Source organism: Echinops telfairi, unplaced genomic scaffold (assembly GCF_000313985.2).
Source record: "Echinops telfairi isolate 266 unplaced genomic scaffold, ASM31398v2 ScPeMD7_443;HRSCAF=831, whole genome shotgun sequence".
Classification (NCBI taxonomy): Eukaryota; Metazoa; Chordata; class Mammalia; order Afrosoricida; family Tenrecidae; genus Echinops; species Echinops telfairi.
The window spans coordinates 70383359-70403027 of NW_022104341.1; the positions used below are offsets into that span (position 1 = coordinate 70383359).

General features: G+C 44.3%; 1 protein-coding gene across 1 annotated transcript in view; it reads right to left on the reverse strand.

The window, feature by feature from the left end:
* Nucleotides 1-9943: 9943 nt before the first annotated feature.
* The window catches only part of PRKAA2 (protein kinase AMP-activated catalytic subunit alpha 2), a 28752-nt gene continuing 19026 nt past the window's right edge, over nt 9944-19669 (reverse strand). The window contains exons 6-8 of the mRNA XM_004699393.2: nt 15617-16121; nt 13281-13407; nt 9944-11954 (exon numbers count right to left, since the gene is read on the reverse strand). Of these exons, the coding sequence (XP_004699450.1) occupies nt 11716-11954; nt 13281-13407; nt 15617-16121 (871 nt within the window). The 3' untranslated portion in view covers nt 9944-11715. The remainder of the gene's footprint in view (nt 11955-13280; nt 13408-15616; nt 16122-19669) is intronic.

The following is a 19669-nucleotide window of genomic DNA, read 5'->3' on the forward strand; positions in this document are numbered from 1 at the left end:
ATGGCTCTCTGACTGCCAGGAACCCCATTCTTCCACAGAAAGGCCAACGCTCTATTTCACTATCGATTTTGTATACAAAGACATCAGTAACAATCGTAACACTATTTTCAGATAACTCAATACCATCGACTTGATTCTGACCCATCAGGACTCTTCATGACTGAGTAGAACCGCCCCTTTGGGTTTCTGGGACTTTAAATCTTTACCATAGATGGTCTTATCTTTCTCCCACGGAGCAGCTATTGGTTCAATCCTCTGACCTTATTAGCAGCTGTTTGTAACTCATTACGCCTGCCCTAGAGTAATGAATGAGCCAGTGTTAGCCTGTTAGTAAAGTGTCTTCGCACCCATCGAGCTTCCCCAATGAGCACCAAGAGGTTTCCAGTGCCCTCTGCAACATCCTCTTGGGGGAAAAAACATGGACTTGCAAGACTGCATCTCTTAACCAGGCCGACTCCTGCACATCTTCAGAACCTTAAAAACTGGGTTCGAAGGGGAAGAGCAGGAAGACGAAGGCGAGGGATGATGACAAACCCCGTGCGGTGATTGATTCTGGGGAGCAATCCTGTGGAGGAGGGTTCTGTCACTTAGAAACGTCCTGTCCTTTCTCGGTCTCCTAAAATAAGCATCTACCACCTGTGTTTCTACGAAATAAGGGAAACATTCCCACTAATAAAAATCAATCTTTACAGTAGATTCTTCTCTTAAAGTGATAAGCATTCTATAACATACATACTGGAAACTCTACTGAAATAAACATAATGGAGGTGATACTTTAGATAGGAGCTGGGGCGAGGTTTAGTTTTCTGTAAAAGTTGCACTGTAACAATTATGGAAATAAAATTACAGGATCAAATTGGATCAAATCTCATAGGGTCCAAATCTCATGATGATTTGATTATACATTTCTGTAATGAGTGCTGGAAAACAATGTTTCTCAAAAAAATGGCTTTTCACACTTTGACTATGGAAGGTGCGGATTTTGATACAGAGGATCATGTTGGAGTTGCATGTCCACCCTTCCTTTTAAAATTGCATTAAAAATTCCTTTTAAAATTCCACTAGTCTGTGGCCCTCGAGGCCTTCCCATTCCCACTCGACAGCTGGGGCCAACGGGAGTTTAGCTTCCACGACCATATCTCTGGTGCATCCCTCTAACACGTACCAAGGGACGTACAGGGAGAATGGCTGCTCATCAGTGTTGGCCTAGTAATGGGGAGATCAGCCTAGCGACCCAAGGTGGGCCCAATGTCATCACATGCACCTTTAGAAGTGGTGGAGGTGGGAGTGATGAGAGTGGCAATACCCGGAGGGTGGAGAGAAGGTGGGGTAGAAAGGGGGAGCTGATTACAGGGATCTATATATCACCTCCTCTCTGGGGGACGGACAACAGGAAAGTGGGTGAAGGGAGACGTCAGACAGTATGTGACAAAATAATAATTTATAAATTATCAAGAGTTTATGAGGGAGGGGGGAAAGAGAGAGAAAAATGAGCTGATGCCAGGGGCTTACATGGAGAGCGAATGTTTTGAGAATGATGGCAATGAATGTACAAATGTGCTTTATACAATGGATGGATGTATGGATTGTGATGAGTTGTATGAGCCCCCAATAAAATGACTTTTTAAAAAAAAGAAACATCCCATGTTCTACAAACAAAAAAAGAAGTGGTGCCAACAAGTTGGTGTCTCAGTGTTGTGAGCCTCCAAGCAGAAAAACCAACCCACTGGATTCTGGACTTCCAGAACTGCTCAGGTAATAAATCGGTGTTGAGTTTCAAAGTTTTAGAAACTTCTTATGATAGCCATAGAAAACCAGGTTTGGCTAACGCTAGAAATTACAATGTGGAAAGAAAAAAAAGGGTGGGGTGGGGAAATAAAAACGGCATGGCATCTCCAGAGTCCTTGTTCGGGAATAGCTCCAGCTGTAACCATGAACTGTCTGGAAAATATGAAGTTCATGACTGAAACCGAAAGGAGCATCCAAATCCACTGGTGATTGGGGGGCGGGGGGACTGGGGGGCGGTGTGGAGAGGATGTTACAGGGTACTAGATACACTACTTTTCTCTTTTTTGTCCTTTCAATCAGTGAGAAGAGTGGCTAGGGAAAGGCTGTAACCACAAAATGCCATCTGTGGCTCAGGAAGACGTCTCTCAGTTCCTGCAAGAAAGAGCCTCTTGTGGATCGCTGAGCTCTCACCAGAAGTACACAAGCGGAGCGGAAATTTGAACCCATGGTTGAAACAGAAAAGCGCTCGAATCTGGCCTTTTTTCCTTTCCTCATCCCCTGAAACCAATTTGGAAAAAGTGGTCCCCAATTCCACCAGCTAAAGAAATTGCAAAGAGGTGTGATCAAGTGCACCCTCCGTCTGCTGTCCGGGGCTGTGTTTCCTTGTCAGCGATGAAGTAGGAAAGAATGCATGCAGGATGTTCTTGACTCAAAAAAAGAGACTAATTTCAGATCTCACCTCATGGTTTGTCACGGACATCACCGAAGGGCATTCAACTTTACCATTTATTTTCGGCACACCAAACTCACTGGTTTATTTAGGCCTAGGGAGAACAGAACCATTCTTATGCAAAGACAACCATCATGATTACTGTTTAGAATTCACAGTTCTATACCAACTTTACAATAAACATTTCACACATTGGAGAGAGAGCTGGGGGGGGGGGGGCGGCGGGCATTAAGGCAGCAGCAGCCAACATTGTGAGATTCTGAGTAGCACTGCGTGTGCAAGCACACAGACATGTTGAAGACGCAATGGTTTTAAGATCATCTGTAAAGCCGTGTCCTCGCCATCTTCAGCACGGTATTCAAAAAGCCACATAAGACAGGCCTCAAGTTCCAGGTCCTCATCCTATTCATACCAAACCCATCTGTATGTGGAAAGGGTGGTACATTTCTATTATGATGGTGATGCTAAGCCCTGCATTGGACGGGGCCCCTCTGATTGCTTCTCAGGCACACCAGTGAGGGAGGTGGAAACGGCATGCCACGTGCAGGCTGCCGCCCGCCAGCCAATCGGACCCCATGGATCCCGGCTCGGCCTGCTGTTTGTTGTTCTTATAGCAAATGTTTCAAAGGGCTCAAATATAAAATTGCTATTCTCTCACTGGATTCATTTTAAGAACTTGAGAGGGCAATCAAACCTTGGTGCAGGTGATTTAGAAAGTAAAGCTAACGGGAAGGACACCCCGGAGACGGCAGGGTGAAGTCCAGCCAAAGGAAGCGAACAGAGAACAGGCCAAGCAAACAGGGTGATTCTTTGTTGAGGACAGATCTAAGGGCAAATGAGGGGAATTATAAAGCAAGGAAGGAAAACGCATTTCTGACAGTTTTTTGACTAGTTATTACTGTCCCTATAATTTAAGAGCAAAGGCACAATTTAAATTTAAATTTTGCTTTATAGCTGTGGGTATATTTTTCTTTTCTATCATAATAAAATGCTATCTACTTAAAAAACGGGCTTTCCTTGTTACAAAAACTTACTTAAAAGCAACTTTTTGCTGTGAAAAAAAGAATGCATGCATACATTTCCAGCAAAACTACACAGTTCTCTAGGACTAGGATGTTACAGTTTCTTCTCAAAACCTTTAATCACCACAAATAATCCCAGAATACATTTAAAAAATAAAAAATAAAAAACACACATCGTATGAACCTTTAACAAAATTTTATATTCAAAAAGTTTCATGCTGAGATCTCTTACAAATACTGATTTTTTTTCCTGGAAAGAGTGCTCTAGTTGTTGCTGTTTTTAATTGCACTTTAAATGTAACTGAAACATACTACCCTGCATGTCCAAATCATCATGTGCTACTTCTTTCAAGTCCAAAGTGCTTTACGTGCAAACCGTAGTTACCCAAACACACACGCGCAGTCATGACTGCGCACGGGCAACTCTAGGCAAGGCCTGTAGTCTGCATTGACGGTGGCTCACAAGGTGAACGCAATCCCACAGGCTGCTAACTTCTCCAGCTGATTCTGATCAGGCTACAACGGAAGAACTTTTATTAAAACTCAGCCCAGTCTAGACTGCGGGTACCGTGCCCCGTGCTCAGAGGCACCAAAAGTGCCATGATTACAGTAAGGACTCAAGCGATTTGTTTAAGTAAGGTTTTGTAAAGTTTTTAAGGCTCCTCACACATAAACTACATTTCAAGGTTTTTATGAGGTTTAGGGGATATCAAGGTCGTGAATGGAAATATATGCTATGAAAGGCATTCTATTATATATATAGGTATATAATGGAAAATTTATGGAAACAAATTTAATGTAGGTGATATTTCAGATAGGGGCTGGGGTGAGGTTTAGTTGTCTTTTAAAAGTTGCACTGTAACAATGATGCAAATAAAATGACAGGAAGAGTCACGTCCCCCTAAAACGGTTTCTTCAGCTTTGTTACCTACTGCCGTTGACTGATGGTAACCCGAAAGGACGAACTGCGCCTCAGGGTTTCCCAGACAGTAAATCTCGATGAAAGCAGTCTCCTTCCTCCACATTGCGGGAGGTGGGTTTGAAACCTTGAGTTTGAGGTTAGCAATGGAATGCTTAGCCCACTACACCAGGAGTACTCTCATTAACTTAGAAGTGATTGTGAAAAATATATGCTAATCCAATCCACTCCAATTGCACCTAGTTAGCACAATCCCGAGTGGTTCAAATGATTGCCCTCTACAGTATTTACGTGAGACTACTTTAAGACTTGAAAGAAACACGTCTGTAATACTTCCATTACCTTTCTACTCAGATGTTTCAAAGGTGCAGGCTGGTCCTCCCAAGGCGGGTGGTCAGCTAGAGACACGGAGGATGACAGTAGTTTTATGGCCAGCCTCCTCATCCTTCTTCCTCAACTGGGAAAGGTGAAAAAGTACTTTTTCTGGTTACCTTTAAAAATTATTAAAGGTACTAAATGACTCCCAGCTAGGGACCGGCACCGAATCTAAAGAAATCATTATAAAAGTGGGTGGAGCCCATCCCTCCCTCCCCTTCGGTAATGCTTTGCTTCATGTAGTAGGATCTGCCAAGTAGATCTGTGTTAACACGCTTGGTTTTCTGAAACTTTTTTAAAATTGTTTCCCAGAGGGCAGCTGTATTTAGAAAGACTCAAGTATTTGCCTTGAAAATGCCTCACCAAGCAAATCGAGACCATTCACAGAATAAAGACTAACTAAAAATGGAAAAAGGGAACCCTAACACAAATGAGAGGGCAGAACTGATGAACCTGAAACGCCACCATGACCATGTGTTGTCATCAGTGGCTGCCGAGCCCGACATGGGGTGGCCCCGTGAATGCAGGCCCAACTGCTCCCTGCAGGGGCCGCTCGCACCCCTGGGACTACGAAAGCTGCCATACCTCAAGCCAAGCCCACTGCCGTCACCATCAGTTCCAACACTTGAGGCTAGAGAGGGCTACCGTCAATCTGTACAAGAGCAGACAGCCTCATCTTTCTCTAGCAGAGCGGCTTGGTGGTTTGAACTGCCAACCTTGTGGTTAAGAGCCCAATCCCGCCACCAGGTGTCACTAAAAAAAATCCTCACTGCCATCAGGTCACTTCTGATTCATAGTGACTCTCTAAGACAGACTAGAAATGGCCCCTGGATTTCCATGGCTATGTAACGAACTCTGCAGGAGTAGAAAGCCTTATTTTCCTCCCACAGAGCAGCTGGTGGTTTCAAACTGCTCACCTCGCAGTTCACAGCCCCATGAGTCACTCACCATGCTACCAGGGCTCCTCCAGGTATCACAGAGGCCTTTGAACCCATCCTTCCCATTTAGGGGCAGCAAAACTGAGATTCAACATGGGATCTGACTTACCAACACATTGTTACTTACCCATCATCCAGAATTTTTAACAAAGCAGAACCTCGGAGAACTGCTAGTCAGATAACCCATGTTCCCTATTTTAGAGTCGCAGGGTGGCAACTCAGTAAGGGAATACCAGATTGAAAAGGTGGGGCGGTTCAAAAACAGACCAGCAAAACCGTGAACTGGACTGGCATTCGAGATTAAGACTTCACGGCCATTACCAACGAGCGAGGGGACAAGGCCGCAGTGCTGTGGTGGCATGCTCCAGGTGTGCACAGCTGATCAACGGCAGCAGTGGGGCTTGTACTCAGTACACGCCATGTTCATAGAGGCTGCCTGATACACCGGCTAGAGCTGTCCAGGATGAGTTTCTGAATTAGAGCTCAGCTAACGTTAAAAGTCAATGTGCATCCCTTGCGTACAAAAGGACTAGGGAATATGAGAGAATAAGACCAGAACCATGTGACTGCCATAGACAAGCTATTGACAGAAAAAGGAGAAACATCTTTCCTGTGTAGTTAACTCCAATGTTAGAGACACTATTATTCTTGGTTATTGTGGGCACCTGCACTCTCTTTATGGATAGCCGGTGTCAGGAAATGCACACTGCACTAGGAGTTTTGAAAGTGTCGATTAAAAAGTTTGTTGGCCAACAGTACTTGAACTATCTACAGGCTTTTCTTTCTTTTTTTTGTCATTGATTTTTTGTTGTTTTTTCTTTTGTTGCCTTGTTTTGCTCTGTCTTGTTTTTGTGCATGTTATGATCTCCACAGGTCTATCTAAATAAAAGAGGCTGGATGAACAATCTGGAGGAGAAAACAATGGGACTTACGGTTCCGGGGGGTGGGTGGACATGGGAGAGGGGGAGGTGGGGGGGAAAGGAAGTGGTGTTAACAAACCCAGGGACAAGGGAACAACAAGTGATCCGAAATCAGTGGTGAGGAGGTTGTGGGAGGCCTGGTAGGGCATGACCAAGGGCAATGTAACCGAGATGAATTACTGAAACTCAAATAAAGGCTGACCATGATAGTGGGACAAGAGGAAAGTAAAAGTAAATAGAGGAAACAGCTAGGAGGCAAAGGGCATTTATAGAGGTCTAAATAAAGGCATGTACATATGTAAATATATTTATATATGACGATGTGGAAATAGATCTATGTGCATATATTTATAGGTTTAGTATTAAGGTAGCAGATGGACATTGGGCCTCCATTCAAGTACTCCCTCAATGCAAGAATACTTTGTTCTATTCAACTGGCATTTCATGATGCTCACCTTCCTGAAGACAAAGTGGGTGCATAAGCAAATGTGGTGAAGGAAGCTGATGGTGCCCGGCTATCAAAAGATATAGCATCTGGGGTCTTAAAGGCTTGAAGGTAAACAAGCAGCCATCTACTAAGAAGGAACAAAGCCCACAGGGAAGAAGCACACCAGCCTGTGTGATCACGAGGTGTCGGAGGAATCAGGTATCAGGCATCAAAGAACAAAAAAATCAAATCATTGTGAATGTAGGGGAATACAGATTGGGGACCCGGGACCCATCTGTAGGCAGTTGGACATCCCCTTACAGAAGAGTCGTGGGGAGGAGACAAGCTAGTCAGGGTGCAGTGTAGCAAAGATGAAACATACAACTTTCCTCTAGTTCTTAAATGCTTCCTCCCTCTCCCCTCCCCCCACACTATCATGATCCCAATTCTACCTTACAAATCCAGCTAGACCAGAGGATGTACACTGGTACAGTTAGGAAATGGAAACACAGGGAATCCAGGACAGATGAACCTCTCAGGACCAGTGGTGAGAATGGTGAGACCGGGAGGGTAGAGGGAGGGTGGAGTCAAAAGGGGGAACCGATTACAAGGATCAACATATAACCTCCTCCCTGGGTGACGGACAGCAGAAAAGTGGGTGAAGGGAGACGTCGGACAGTGTAAGATGACAAAATAATAATTTATAAATTATCAAGGGTTCATGGGGGAGGGGATAGCAGGGAGGGAGGGGGAAAATGTGGAGCTGATACCAAAGACTCAAGTAGAAAGCAAATGCTTTGAAAATGATGATTGCAACAAATGTACAAATGCACTTGACACAGTGGATATATGTACAGATTGTGATAAGAGTTGTATGAGCCCCAATAAAATGATTTAAAAAATTAAAAAGAAAAGAAAAGAAAAGTTTGTTGGCCAAAACAAAACACACCCAACTGGAGTAATTTTCCTCCCTAGCATTTGAGATTGTTTCTGTTGCTTTATTAAAGGATGACTGGTCATTATATCCAAATACAGTTCAATATCAAAGCATTGAGAAAACAGTCACTGGCCGTACACATTCTTAAAGCAAATCAACAGTATCTGCCGGACTCACGGACCATAAACCCGTCATTAACCCCTTATTCCTGCTTACGTGTAAGCTCCTTTAAGGTCTTTCAACACACACCCAAGACAAATTCTCCCATACAATGCCACCACTTGATAAAGTGTATCAAGATGCTATGAAACAAGCTGCAATCATACAAAATTCCACTTTGTCTAACATGTGCTCACAATACACATTTCCTATGATTAAAATGAAATGATTTTGATTCTGAAACAGATTCTCTCCAAAACCGGTTGGTAATAAGCAAAGATCAAAAAGGAAAACCAAATTCGCCGCTGCTGAGTCAATCTGACTCAGACCAGCCCTCCAGGACAGAGTAGAACTGCCTGCTTGGCTTTCCAAGACGCCAAATCTTTATGGGAAGAGAAAGCCGCCTCTTACCTTCCGAGGAGCGACTGGTGGTTTCGAACTACTCACCTTGCAGTCAACAGCCTAACACATGACCAGGGCTCCTTCCAAGCAAAGGCAGTACTATCCTAATTTCATTTTTAATACCCTAATTATAGCAACCCGTGACAGTGATTTCCCTAAAAAAATGGTATTTTCCAAATTTGCCTTACATTTTCAAAAATTCTAGTTAAGTCCATTTTCACCAAGCTAGATGGCTTCCCAGTCGACTCACTCCTGCCATAGAGGAAGGCCTGTGCTGGGGAGGAGGGCGGGCAACGTTTCCCACACTGCACTCAATGGCATGCCCTCTGCTTGGTGTTTGCAGAGCATGTTCTGGCGCGCACTTTGGGACATGCTCGTCTGAACCAAACCAAGTCCCTGTCATGGCAGAGCCACGGTCTCGTCTCTAACCTAATAGAAGCTCTCTTCCCAGAATCTTAACCGGATAAACGCACCCAGAGCTAGCCACCCACATCCATAACTAACCTGCTTATGAGACTGAAACGGAGGATGTAATTTTGAGCTAGCAACCGAGTTGCTGCTCCTCCTACCCACTAGCAACAAAAGGCTCCTGTTATCCTGCACTGGTCCTCAATTTCCTAGGCCATCTGGAGTCGCAAAACAAGTGTGCTTTAACGACTTTCACCCACAAGGACAGAACCCGAGACCCCTGGCTTCCCTAAGATCCAACAGGAACTCGGTGTGGGAGGTCTGCACCCACAAGGACAGAACCCGAGACCCCTGGCTTCCCTAAGATCCAACAGGAACTCGGTGTGGGCGGTCTGACTTGCATGCTAAACATCCGCATAAAGAGACATTTTGACAATGAAATGTGTAATACCTCACTGATCAGACTAACGAGGCCAAATGCCACTAGATTCCTTCCTGCTTGCTTGCCACCTTCAGAACTGTGGAAGCTGCCCCCCAGGTTAAGGAATCTGTCTGTCTCAGGTCAAAGAATGTGCGATGGCCCCATTTCCCCCCTGAGGTATCACACACAACAGAAGGCACCTGGCTGACAGGTGCCGCTGAGCGGATTCTGACCGCTGGTGTGGGCCAGTGTGCAGGGAGAACTGCTCCGTGGGGCGTTCAGAGCAGTGCGTGACCTTGGGAAAGAGATCACCAGGTCTGCCTTTCAAGGTGCCTCTGGGTGGGCAAGTAGTGGAGCGCGTCACGGTGGGAGTTCCGTGGGGACTCTAGCAGGGCAGTCTGTTCTTGCAAGGAGGCCACAGAGTCAATGCCGACTTAGGATTCACAGCTGCTCACGGCCTGTTCAGGGAAAAGAAACTAAACTAACTAGCAGTACCACGTGATGCCACTAGATGGAACTCCTTCAAAAGCTAACAGTAAAACATCTCAAAACGGCAATCCCTGCCCTCTTTTTTAATAGACAAACAAGTGGACCTTTTATTTTGATATTAAGAAGTTAGACTTACACGTTGCTTAACACCATTGTTTAAACGGACTACAAAATAATGTGATGTAGGTGACACACTGCAAACTCTCAAACCATAAAATATCTGAAGGTAGAAACACGTGTCTTCCATAAACAAACAATTTGGTCTAACATTTTCATTTGCTTCTTGGTAAAAAATATATTGGTTTTTTGGCAAAGATAAACCTGTCAAGGCAATGTCACTTTTTGTTTTCAAGTTTTTCTTAAGATTTTCTCAGTATACCTTGTGAATGTGATTAGCTATTATATATATTAAGCAATTGAATAAATACAAATTTGATAAATTACACATAATTTAAAAATTAAATACGTTTCCTAAAACCAATGAAATAAAATCAATGAGCTATGAGATACTCTGCTGTATATTGATTATTTTTGTTCTTTTTAAAAAACTAAAAATTACCAGCACAAATCAAAATAAACAGAAACCTGTGTGGTTTTCCTTTAAAAAGCACTGTGTGCGCACACATATGTATACACAATACATATATTTCTTCAAGAGATCTTTTTTTCATGTTAAGGCTTCCCTGCCCTTTCAGGTTCAGCGGTAAAAGTCACACAACCTGTCGGGCTTTGGATAGACACAAAAGCTCCGAAGTCAGACAGGCCATTCAAATCGAGTGATTAGCAACCAAGGAAGCCAACAAAGGTTCTCAGCCTCTGGGGATCACACCATGAACAAAGCCAATGGTGACTACAGAAGGTTGGGGGCACAAGGGGAGTTGTAAGGACTTGAACTTCAAATAAAAAATTAGCACTGTCGGTAGCAAGAGAATGCCTCGTAGGACTAGCTATCACTTCCCTGCAAACAGACAGAGCAAGAGGACAAAGATAAGAAGAGCGCTCTCTTATAAGAGGCCTCTTGCTGGTTTTGCCTTCATTGAACTATGTTTCTCCTCCCTGGTAAATAGCAAATGAGACCCAAAGAATCTGGGACAGGTTTTGAATGTACAGAAATGGCAAAGGTGGGTGTAATGCCGGGTGTTCCAATACGGACGGAACCTTAAAGGATCATCAGATGAACATGTTGAACAGGGAGACCTCAAAACCCTGAGTCGTCACGGGTGATTACAAGCAGAGAAGGATGGTTGCCTTTTAAAGGCCCATAGCCCTTCCACCAAACACGAGGCAGCAGTTTACAAAAAACTGTTAGAATAACTTGGCTTCTTAAATACGGGGAGCAGCTTTTTAAAACTTCAACGTTTACATAGTGATTGATTTGGGGTTTTTTTGTTTTGTTTTTTATCTTGGTAAGAGAGTTGAGGCCAGAAATATAACTGTAAAGGTTGCTAAAATTTAGGAAATACGTTGGATTTACCTAAACAGTAACGAGCAAAGCACCCTTGCCAAACGCTCAGGTTAAGACAGTTCGTCACTGCCACCGGTAGCGAACACACTTTTAAAAGAAGAATAATCTGCATTATTGTTCACCTCTGAAAGAAGTTGCCTACATGCATTTATCGTAGGCCCCAGAGAGCATTACCGATTTCAACAGCTACATCAAAGGGCCCGCTGGTTTGCTTGCCACCATTTCAATGGCACTGACTCTTCCCCAGGGACATTTATGCCTCCCATTTAGTACTAGTGAGCAGGTGGGATCCAACAGTGAGCAAGACACGAATTTCAAGAGTGTATCTGATTTTCACAGTGCAAGAACAGGAAGACAGAGACTAGAGACAGATTGTCAACGGGCTAGAGTAGTGATCAGACTGGCACACATTTCAAAAAAGTCCATGGTGTGACTGCCCAGGCGAGGTGGGGCTGAGGACAGTGTGCTCCCGGTCAGGGAACCAGCGAGGGGGCCACATGGTGAATGGCTGTCTGCAGTCGCAGAGTCAAAGCTTGATCTGGGTCTGGCTAAGCCGGCGGCAGAACCGGAACGCTGGGGCGTCGAGGAGCCCGACCTCTGCTCCACCACCTCATCTGAAATGGGTCGAAGAACACGGTTTAGGAAAGGCTCACTTGCCAAGCCCCTCTCTGAAGTGGTGATGTTCAGAGTGGGAATCATAAGAGCCACTGCAGGGGGAATTGTCACCCTCCATGTGTCTTGGGAGCAGGAGTGGCACTACCTATTCTCTCCCACATTTCCACACAGCCGAACGGTGGCCCCTAAACCCTTGTAAGCAGACCCGCAAGAAAGCAGGCCCCTGGCTGCTAATTTTCTTACTGTGTATCAACCAAAAAAGGGAGCACAATAAAAACAAAAGCTACCAGCCTACAGTGACTCCGGACCTTCCCAGCACAGCAGACCCAGGGAGCAGGGGTGGATCTCCTGGGTGAAGGTAGCTTCCCGGGGTCACACAGCCCAGCACAAGAGATTTGATTTTGGTAGATATGGGGTGTTTTCAAAACATCTGCATTTTCCCCAGAGCCCTAGGTAATTTTAATGAGAGTCATACGGGAGCCACGGACATACTTATAACGGACAGGAGGCCGAAGTAGGAAATGTGAATACCCTACTTTAAAAGGTCCCAAACTTGAACTCCATTTCTACTCTTGTCCATTCGGGATGCCCCTTGATTCACCCTGTTTTTCTCCCATGTGGGGATCAGAACTGAATAATTGGGTTATCTCACCTGGATTTGGCACACACGAAATACCGAGGCCTGACAACTTCCCTTGACTGCTTTGGCGTGTACATGGGCTCCTAGATTATGCAGAGCCATCCCAGCCCAGACCCCAGGACCAGTCTAGGTAGTCAGATGAGCAAGCGGGGAGCTTCGGTGTTACCATGCTAACAGTAATGGAGTACCGAAGGGGACATGTTACACACAGCCTGAAAACATCAGCTAATTTTGGATAAAAATTAATTTCCTGGTGTACCTTACTTATTCTCCATAGTTATCACTCTAAATTACTTTTTTATGCCAAGGAAGCACACTTCTTTTGGGTAAATTATATTCCATGTGTTTTGGTCTTTTCATTTCACTTAAATTTTTCTCAAATCTAGATTACGTAAGCACTGGCACGGAAGATCCACTGTGCCTTTCAAATTATTTTAATATCTTGTTAACTTACTCACTGATATTATGTCAATTCTGACCCAAAATGCCCCTACAGGGCAGGGTAGAGCTGGCTCGGTGGGTTTCAGAGGTTGGAAATCTTAGGGGAACAGAAAGCCTCACAGAACAGCGAGTGGCTTCAAACTTCTGAATTTAGGGTTAGCAGCCCAAGGCAAACCCCCCTATGCCACCGGGCTCCTAGTGCCTGTTTTTTTCTTTTCACAGTTCCTGCGAGCATAACTCTTACCATCAATGCTTTTGAAGTCTAAGAGATAGCTTCGGTTGTCAACCAGGTAGAGCTGTAGGCTCATTTTCACATAGTTGCCGGTCACGGGATTCCTCCTCCTCACTCGGAGATGGTAGGCATTCACCACCTAAAATGAGACAGTCTCTTTTAAGAAAAAGAGTAAAAGAAGCTAGAAAAACTTTCTTTTCTTATTACAAAGGATATTAATAAAACAGACAACTGATAGACTTGGGGGAGGGAAGGAACTCCTGGATGATTCTTTTTCAATGGCTGCACCTGTGGTTCCGAGGTAGAATTCTTGTCTTCCCGTGGGAGGAATCTGGGCTCACGCCCGTGCCGGTGTACCCCATGTGCAGTTACCACCCACCCAACACTGGAGGCTGTGCGTTAGCTATGACGTGAAACAGGCTTCAGGGGAGCCTCTGGACAAAGATGGACTAGGGGAAAGCCCTGGCGTCCACTTCCAACAATTAGCCAATGGAAAAGCCATGGGCCACAACAATCCAATGTACAACCCGTCATGGCGGTGGCCCGGGAGTCGGTGGTTTGGGTGTGCACCAGGCTGCCAGGACTTGGGGCAGGCTCAATGCGAGCTAGCGACCACTGTTGACTCCATCATGAGAGGGCCTCGGAAAGTTTGTGGGAAAATCCATTACCTTTTAGTTTAATTTTTTCCATGAACTTGTTGAAGCTCCCTCATAGTTGTTTCATCCCCTAAAACTGTAGCATTGTTTTTTGCATGGCGATTAAGCTTTAAAAGGAAGTTAGAGGTGACATAGAATCTAGCTTTCATTCCAGATACACGCCTACTCTACAATACCAATGACTTTGGTTGGCGAGCCTCTGCTTGAATCGCTTCACATAATAAACGGAATAGAAGGAATCAGGGGAAATGACTTATTAGTGGTTTACACCAGACGCCATTTCACAGCTCCTGCCATGAAAGTGAACTTGGCAACAATAATGCAATGAGATAGATATCATCTCTCTTGCTCTCCTTTATTTCTAGGTTCACATTTATATATTTATGCATTCAAATGTTTTATTATGAGCTCTTACAGATATTATTATAATCCATAGTTCCATAGTTCTATTAGATTAAGCATAGTTGTACAATTGCTGACATTCATTCTCAATATATTTTCTTTCTTCTTGAATTGTTTAGTGTTAGCTCCCCTTTATACCCTACCCCTAAACTCCTATTCCATATCATTATTATTTTGCCATAATTCACACCATCCAGTGGACACATTGACCTAAATTCTGAAGCTCGTTTCCCTCGAGTGGGTTACACAGTCGTTCATCTCTTTTACAGATGGGAAAAGTGTAGCAAGGAAAAGGTAACTCTGGGTTTTCAAAAACATCTCACAAATTGGGTCAAAACATTTTCAATAAAAGAAGTTACAATATAAACTCGAGTATATACTGACCCCAATACCAGACGAGACATCTAATTTTACAAAAACTGCATTAAAAATGTGCTGAAGTGAAAAATGTGCCGAAGTGATCATGAGGAGCCGATGAGATCAGATACCAGGCATCAAAGAACAAAAAAAAACCATATCATTGTGAATGGGGGTAGTGCAGAGTGGAGACCCAAAGCCCATCTGTAGGCAACTGGACATCCCCTTACAGAAGGTTTGCAGGGAGAGATGAGCCAGTCAGGGTGCAGTATAGCAACGATAAAACATACAACTTTCCTCTAGTTCTTTAATGCTTCCTCTCCCCACTATCAAGATCCCAATTCTACCTTACAAATCAGGCTAGACCGGAGGATGTACACTGGTACAGATAAGAACTGGAAACACAGGGAATCCAGGACAGATGAACCCCTCAGGACCAATAATGAGAGTAGCGATATCAGGAGGGTAAGGGGAAGGTGGAGTAGGGGGATAGACAACAGAAAAGTGGGTGAAGGGAAATGTCAGAGAGTATAAGACATAACAAAATAACAATGATTTATAAATTATCAAGGGTTCGTGAGGTAGGAGAATCGGGGTGGGAAGGGGAAAATGAGGAGCTGATACCAAGGGCTCAAGTAGAAAAGAAATGTCTTGAGGATGATGATGGCAACAAATGTACAAATGTGCTTGACACAATGGATGAATGGATGGACTGTGATAAGAGATGTATGAGCCCCCAATAAAATGATTTCAAAAAGAAAAATAAAATAATGCGCTGAAAAATTCAGCTTAAGCACCAGTACATATGGTAGCATCTCTTTGTTTTAACTTTGTTGACATAAAATTGTTCCAGAAAACGGAACTGTTTTTAAATGGTGCGAGTGGTGTGGTGGTTACCGTGGGCGGCAGTTCTAATGAGGTACAGCACCCTACCTTCCACTCGAAATCCAGCTGTTTCATCGCCCGGTAAACTTCAGCCATGATGTCGTACGGCTTGCTTTGACTTCGAATCCCAAGATGCCACTTGGCTTTTTTCACAGCTAGAGATTTGGGTTTCGTGGTGTTCAGTGCATCCAGTGGGCACCGTGCTTTGGGACTGTCTGCTATAAGGGGCGGCATCCTTTCAGGATGAGGCTTCAGGCCTGGGGGGAGATGCATGGCACTGTCATCCATGAAGGAGCCAGTGGGAGGGCTAGAGGCGAGGTAGAATTCACTAGCTTGGTTCATGATTCTCCGATTGTCGATGATAAGATGATAAGCCACCGCAAGTTGGTCTTGAGGGTCACCGCTGTATAAACTGTTCATTACTTCTGATTCCGTGCACTCAAATTTTTCACACACTTCTTTGACAGCCTCGTCATCAATGACGCCAGCATCGTAGGAGGGGTCTTCTGGGAATAAGTAACTGGACAAATCTTGTTTGAACCATTCGTGCTCTCTAGGAAAAACAAACATGCTGCTGTAAGAACACGAGCAGGCAAGATCTAAACTGTTTAGACCACGGGCAATAAAGCTTAAGAGAACTGCAAAGACACTGACTCGCTCAGCTCTACCACTTACCAGCCATGTTTCTGCTGCCTCTGACTAAGCCAGACCGTAAGGCATTCCATGAAAATGTAAGACAATGCAACTCACCTTAATATTAGTTCTTATAAAAGATATCTAGATTAATATGCAATGGATTGATTATTTATTTTTAAATAATGTAAACATTCTTAATTTTAATTTCCAATATAGCAAATAATATACGCACACACCAAAAATAAAAACCCTACGGGGTCCTTAGTAACTTTAAAAAGTATAAATGGGTAATCAAGGGCAATGTAGCAGCGAGGAATTACTAAACCCAAATGAAGGCTGAATGTGATGGTGGGGCAAGAGGAAAGTAAAAGGAAATAGAGGAAAGAACCAGGAGGCAAAGGATATTTATAGAGGTCTACATACCAGCATGTGCATATGTAAATATATATATAACGAGAAGGGAATAGAACCATGTACTCATGTCTTTAGGTGAAGAATTAAGATTGCAGATGGACATTGGGCCTCGACTCAAGTACTCCCTCAACACAAGAACAATCCAGCATTCTGTGATGCTCACCTTCCTGACACAATCGCTGAAGACAAAATGGGTGCATAAGTATAAATGTGGCGAAGAAAGCTGATGGTGTCAGGCATCTGGGGTCTTAAAGGCTTGAAGATAACAAGCAGCCATCTAACTTAGAATCAACAAAGCCCACATGGAAGAAGCACACCAGCCTGTGTGATCATGAGGTGTTGACAGGATCAGGAACCAGGCATCTAAGACCCAGAACAAAATCATACCCAAGGTGAATTGGGGGGCAGGGGCATGGAGTGGAGACCCAATGCCCATCTGTAGACAATTGGACATCCCCTCACAGAGGCGTCACAGTGAAAAAATAAGAAACACACAACTTTCTTCTAGTTCTTTGGTGCTCCCCTCCGCCCCCACTATCATGACCTCAATTCTACCTTACAAATCGGATTAGACCAGAACATACACATTGTTACAGATAAGAGTCTGCAACACAGGGAATCCAGGATAGATAAATCCCCCAGGACCAACAATGAGAGTAGAGATATCAGGAAGAGTAAGTGAGGGTGGGGGGAGAAAGAGGGAATCGATCACAAAGATCAACCTATAACTCCCTCTCAGGGGTCGAACCACAGAAAAGTGGGTGAGGGGCCATGAAGGAAGATGAAAGATATGGAAAAAATAATCTATAACTTATCAAGGGTTCGTGAGAGAGGACGGGCGGGGAAGGGAGGGGGAAGGCATGGGGAGCTGATATCAGGGGCTCAAGTGGGAAGAGAATGCTTTGAAAATGACGATGGTGGCATATGTGCAAAAGTGCTTGACACACTGGATGAATGTATAGATTGTGATAAGAGATGTGTGAGCCCCCAATAAAAGTAAGAGGGAAAAAAAGAGTATAAATGGGTACTGACTGTTCTCTTATATCTTATTTTATTATACTCTTGGCCACTTTCACAAACTGTTAAAATTGCTACGTCACACTTGTTTGTGTGACAGTCTACATTCCTTCAGTCACTGAAGCACTGCCACGTGGCAGGCCTGGGAAGCCCTCAGTCAGCTTCATGCAAATGTACATTTACTTTCTACTCCCTGATGAACGCATCTATGTGCACTGTTACTTACGCAACATTTGCAGGCAGAGATACTTGTAACCTATAAAACATCGTTTATCAACGTTTAAGGATATTTGTTATGAGGACGGATTCTCGGAGGAGTTTTCATAGAAATCACGTTCCAGTCAGACGCAGAGAAGGCAAACAGAAATGAATAAAGTTACACCTACAGACTCTGCCGTCACACTGCGACTAGAAACCCCGGCACAGTGAGCACACGTAATGCAGGACACTCTAGGAAGGACGATGCGGGCAAGGAGGGAAGCCGGTCTGAGTGTGATCGCGCGGAGCCCCAGAATGACACGTTTGCCAAGCAAAGAGCCGGGGAACAAGCGCTCCCAGCAAAGGAAATGACATGTGCGAAGTCCCCGAGATAAGCAATAATGTGGTCCTGTTGAAGGATTGAGCAGAGCCCAATACCCTGGGAGCAGCCAAGTTCAGCGTGCGCGGGGCGAAGAAATCAGATGTCTCTCAGAGCGGCAGGCCAGCAGGGAAGAATGCGGTATTTTAACCGGCGGTTGATGAGGGCTAGCAAAGGGCAGGAATGACATGCTCAAACGTGCAGTTTGTAAAGTTAACTGTTTGCAGTGTAAAAATAACATGGAAAGATAAAAATAATCATGTGATGCTGATGCTACTGTGATACTGCAAGTGAACAGTATGCCAGATGCTAAGCGTACAAAGACAAACCCTCCACGCCTCTACTAGAAACTTCTGTTACGCAGCGGTTAGGTCTCCTTGTAATTGTCTAGTTTTCCTCATTCTTCTCCGCCCCACCGGAGCTCCTGGAAACAGGAACCGAGCCCCGACCGCCTTTCCTGCTGTAACAGGCCATCCAGTCGCAGGACCAGAGCAACACTAAGTGCTGAATGAGGAGGAGAAATCGGCACGGGGACTACGAAGACAAAAACTAATTCGTTCCGAGGCACTGATTTGCTGCAACATAATAAGAACTGAATAAACATTTACTGACCAAAACTAAGGTAAGATGAATAATTTTTCAAAAGAATAAACAGAAACAAGAAGTTATGTTAAAATGTCTAAGATTTTTTAAATGCCAAGGACAAAAATGGGGGAGATGAGCACTTTCAAAATTCCAAAAATCCACATGTCCACAAAGGCAATGTGAATATAAGCAAAAACTATAACAATAAACGTTTTTGAACTTCGGGCCTTAAGCAAAGGCGTGCAGTCATCTGAGGAATATTTACTTGAGAAAGTCATGTAAACCTTGGTTAGACCGGTGTGTTTTGCAACATTTTAACTCGCCGAATTCCTATGCCCCTTTCCCAATACGCAGCCAGTCCCAATCAACATGCGAACCAGCGGCCGCCTGCTCTGCCATGCTCTGACTTCCAGAGCAGAGCGGTTGTCTTTGTGGTCCCCACCCAACGACTAGATAACCCGGAATGCACTGACATCCAGCAGATGCCAACTCAGTGACCCTACAGGAGAGCAGAACTGTCCCTGGGGGGCAGTTTTTGAGACTTTCCATCTTTATGGGAATAAGACATCTTCCTTCCACACAACAGCAGGTGGGTTCAAACTGCTGACCTTGTGGTTAGCAGTTCAATGCATAGGACTATGCTAATGTGAAGTGGAAAAAGAAGAGGCCATCTACTCCTGGCAAGATTGAAAGTCCCGAAAACCCACCGGGACAGTTCTACTCTGTCCTATAGGGTCACTATGACGGCAGTGAACCTACTCGGGATGGCAGAGAATTTTGGTTTACTCGGTCATTTGGTGGGAGTTACACATGTAATGTGTTACTTTTCCAATAAGCCCCATAATCATGAGTGTGTTAGTCTGCGTAGACTA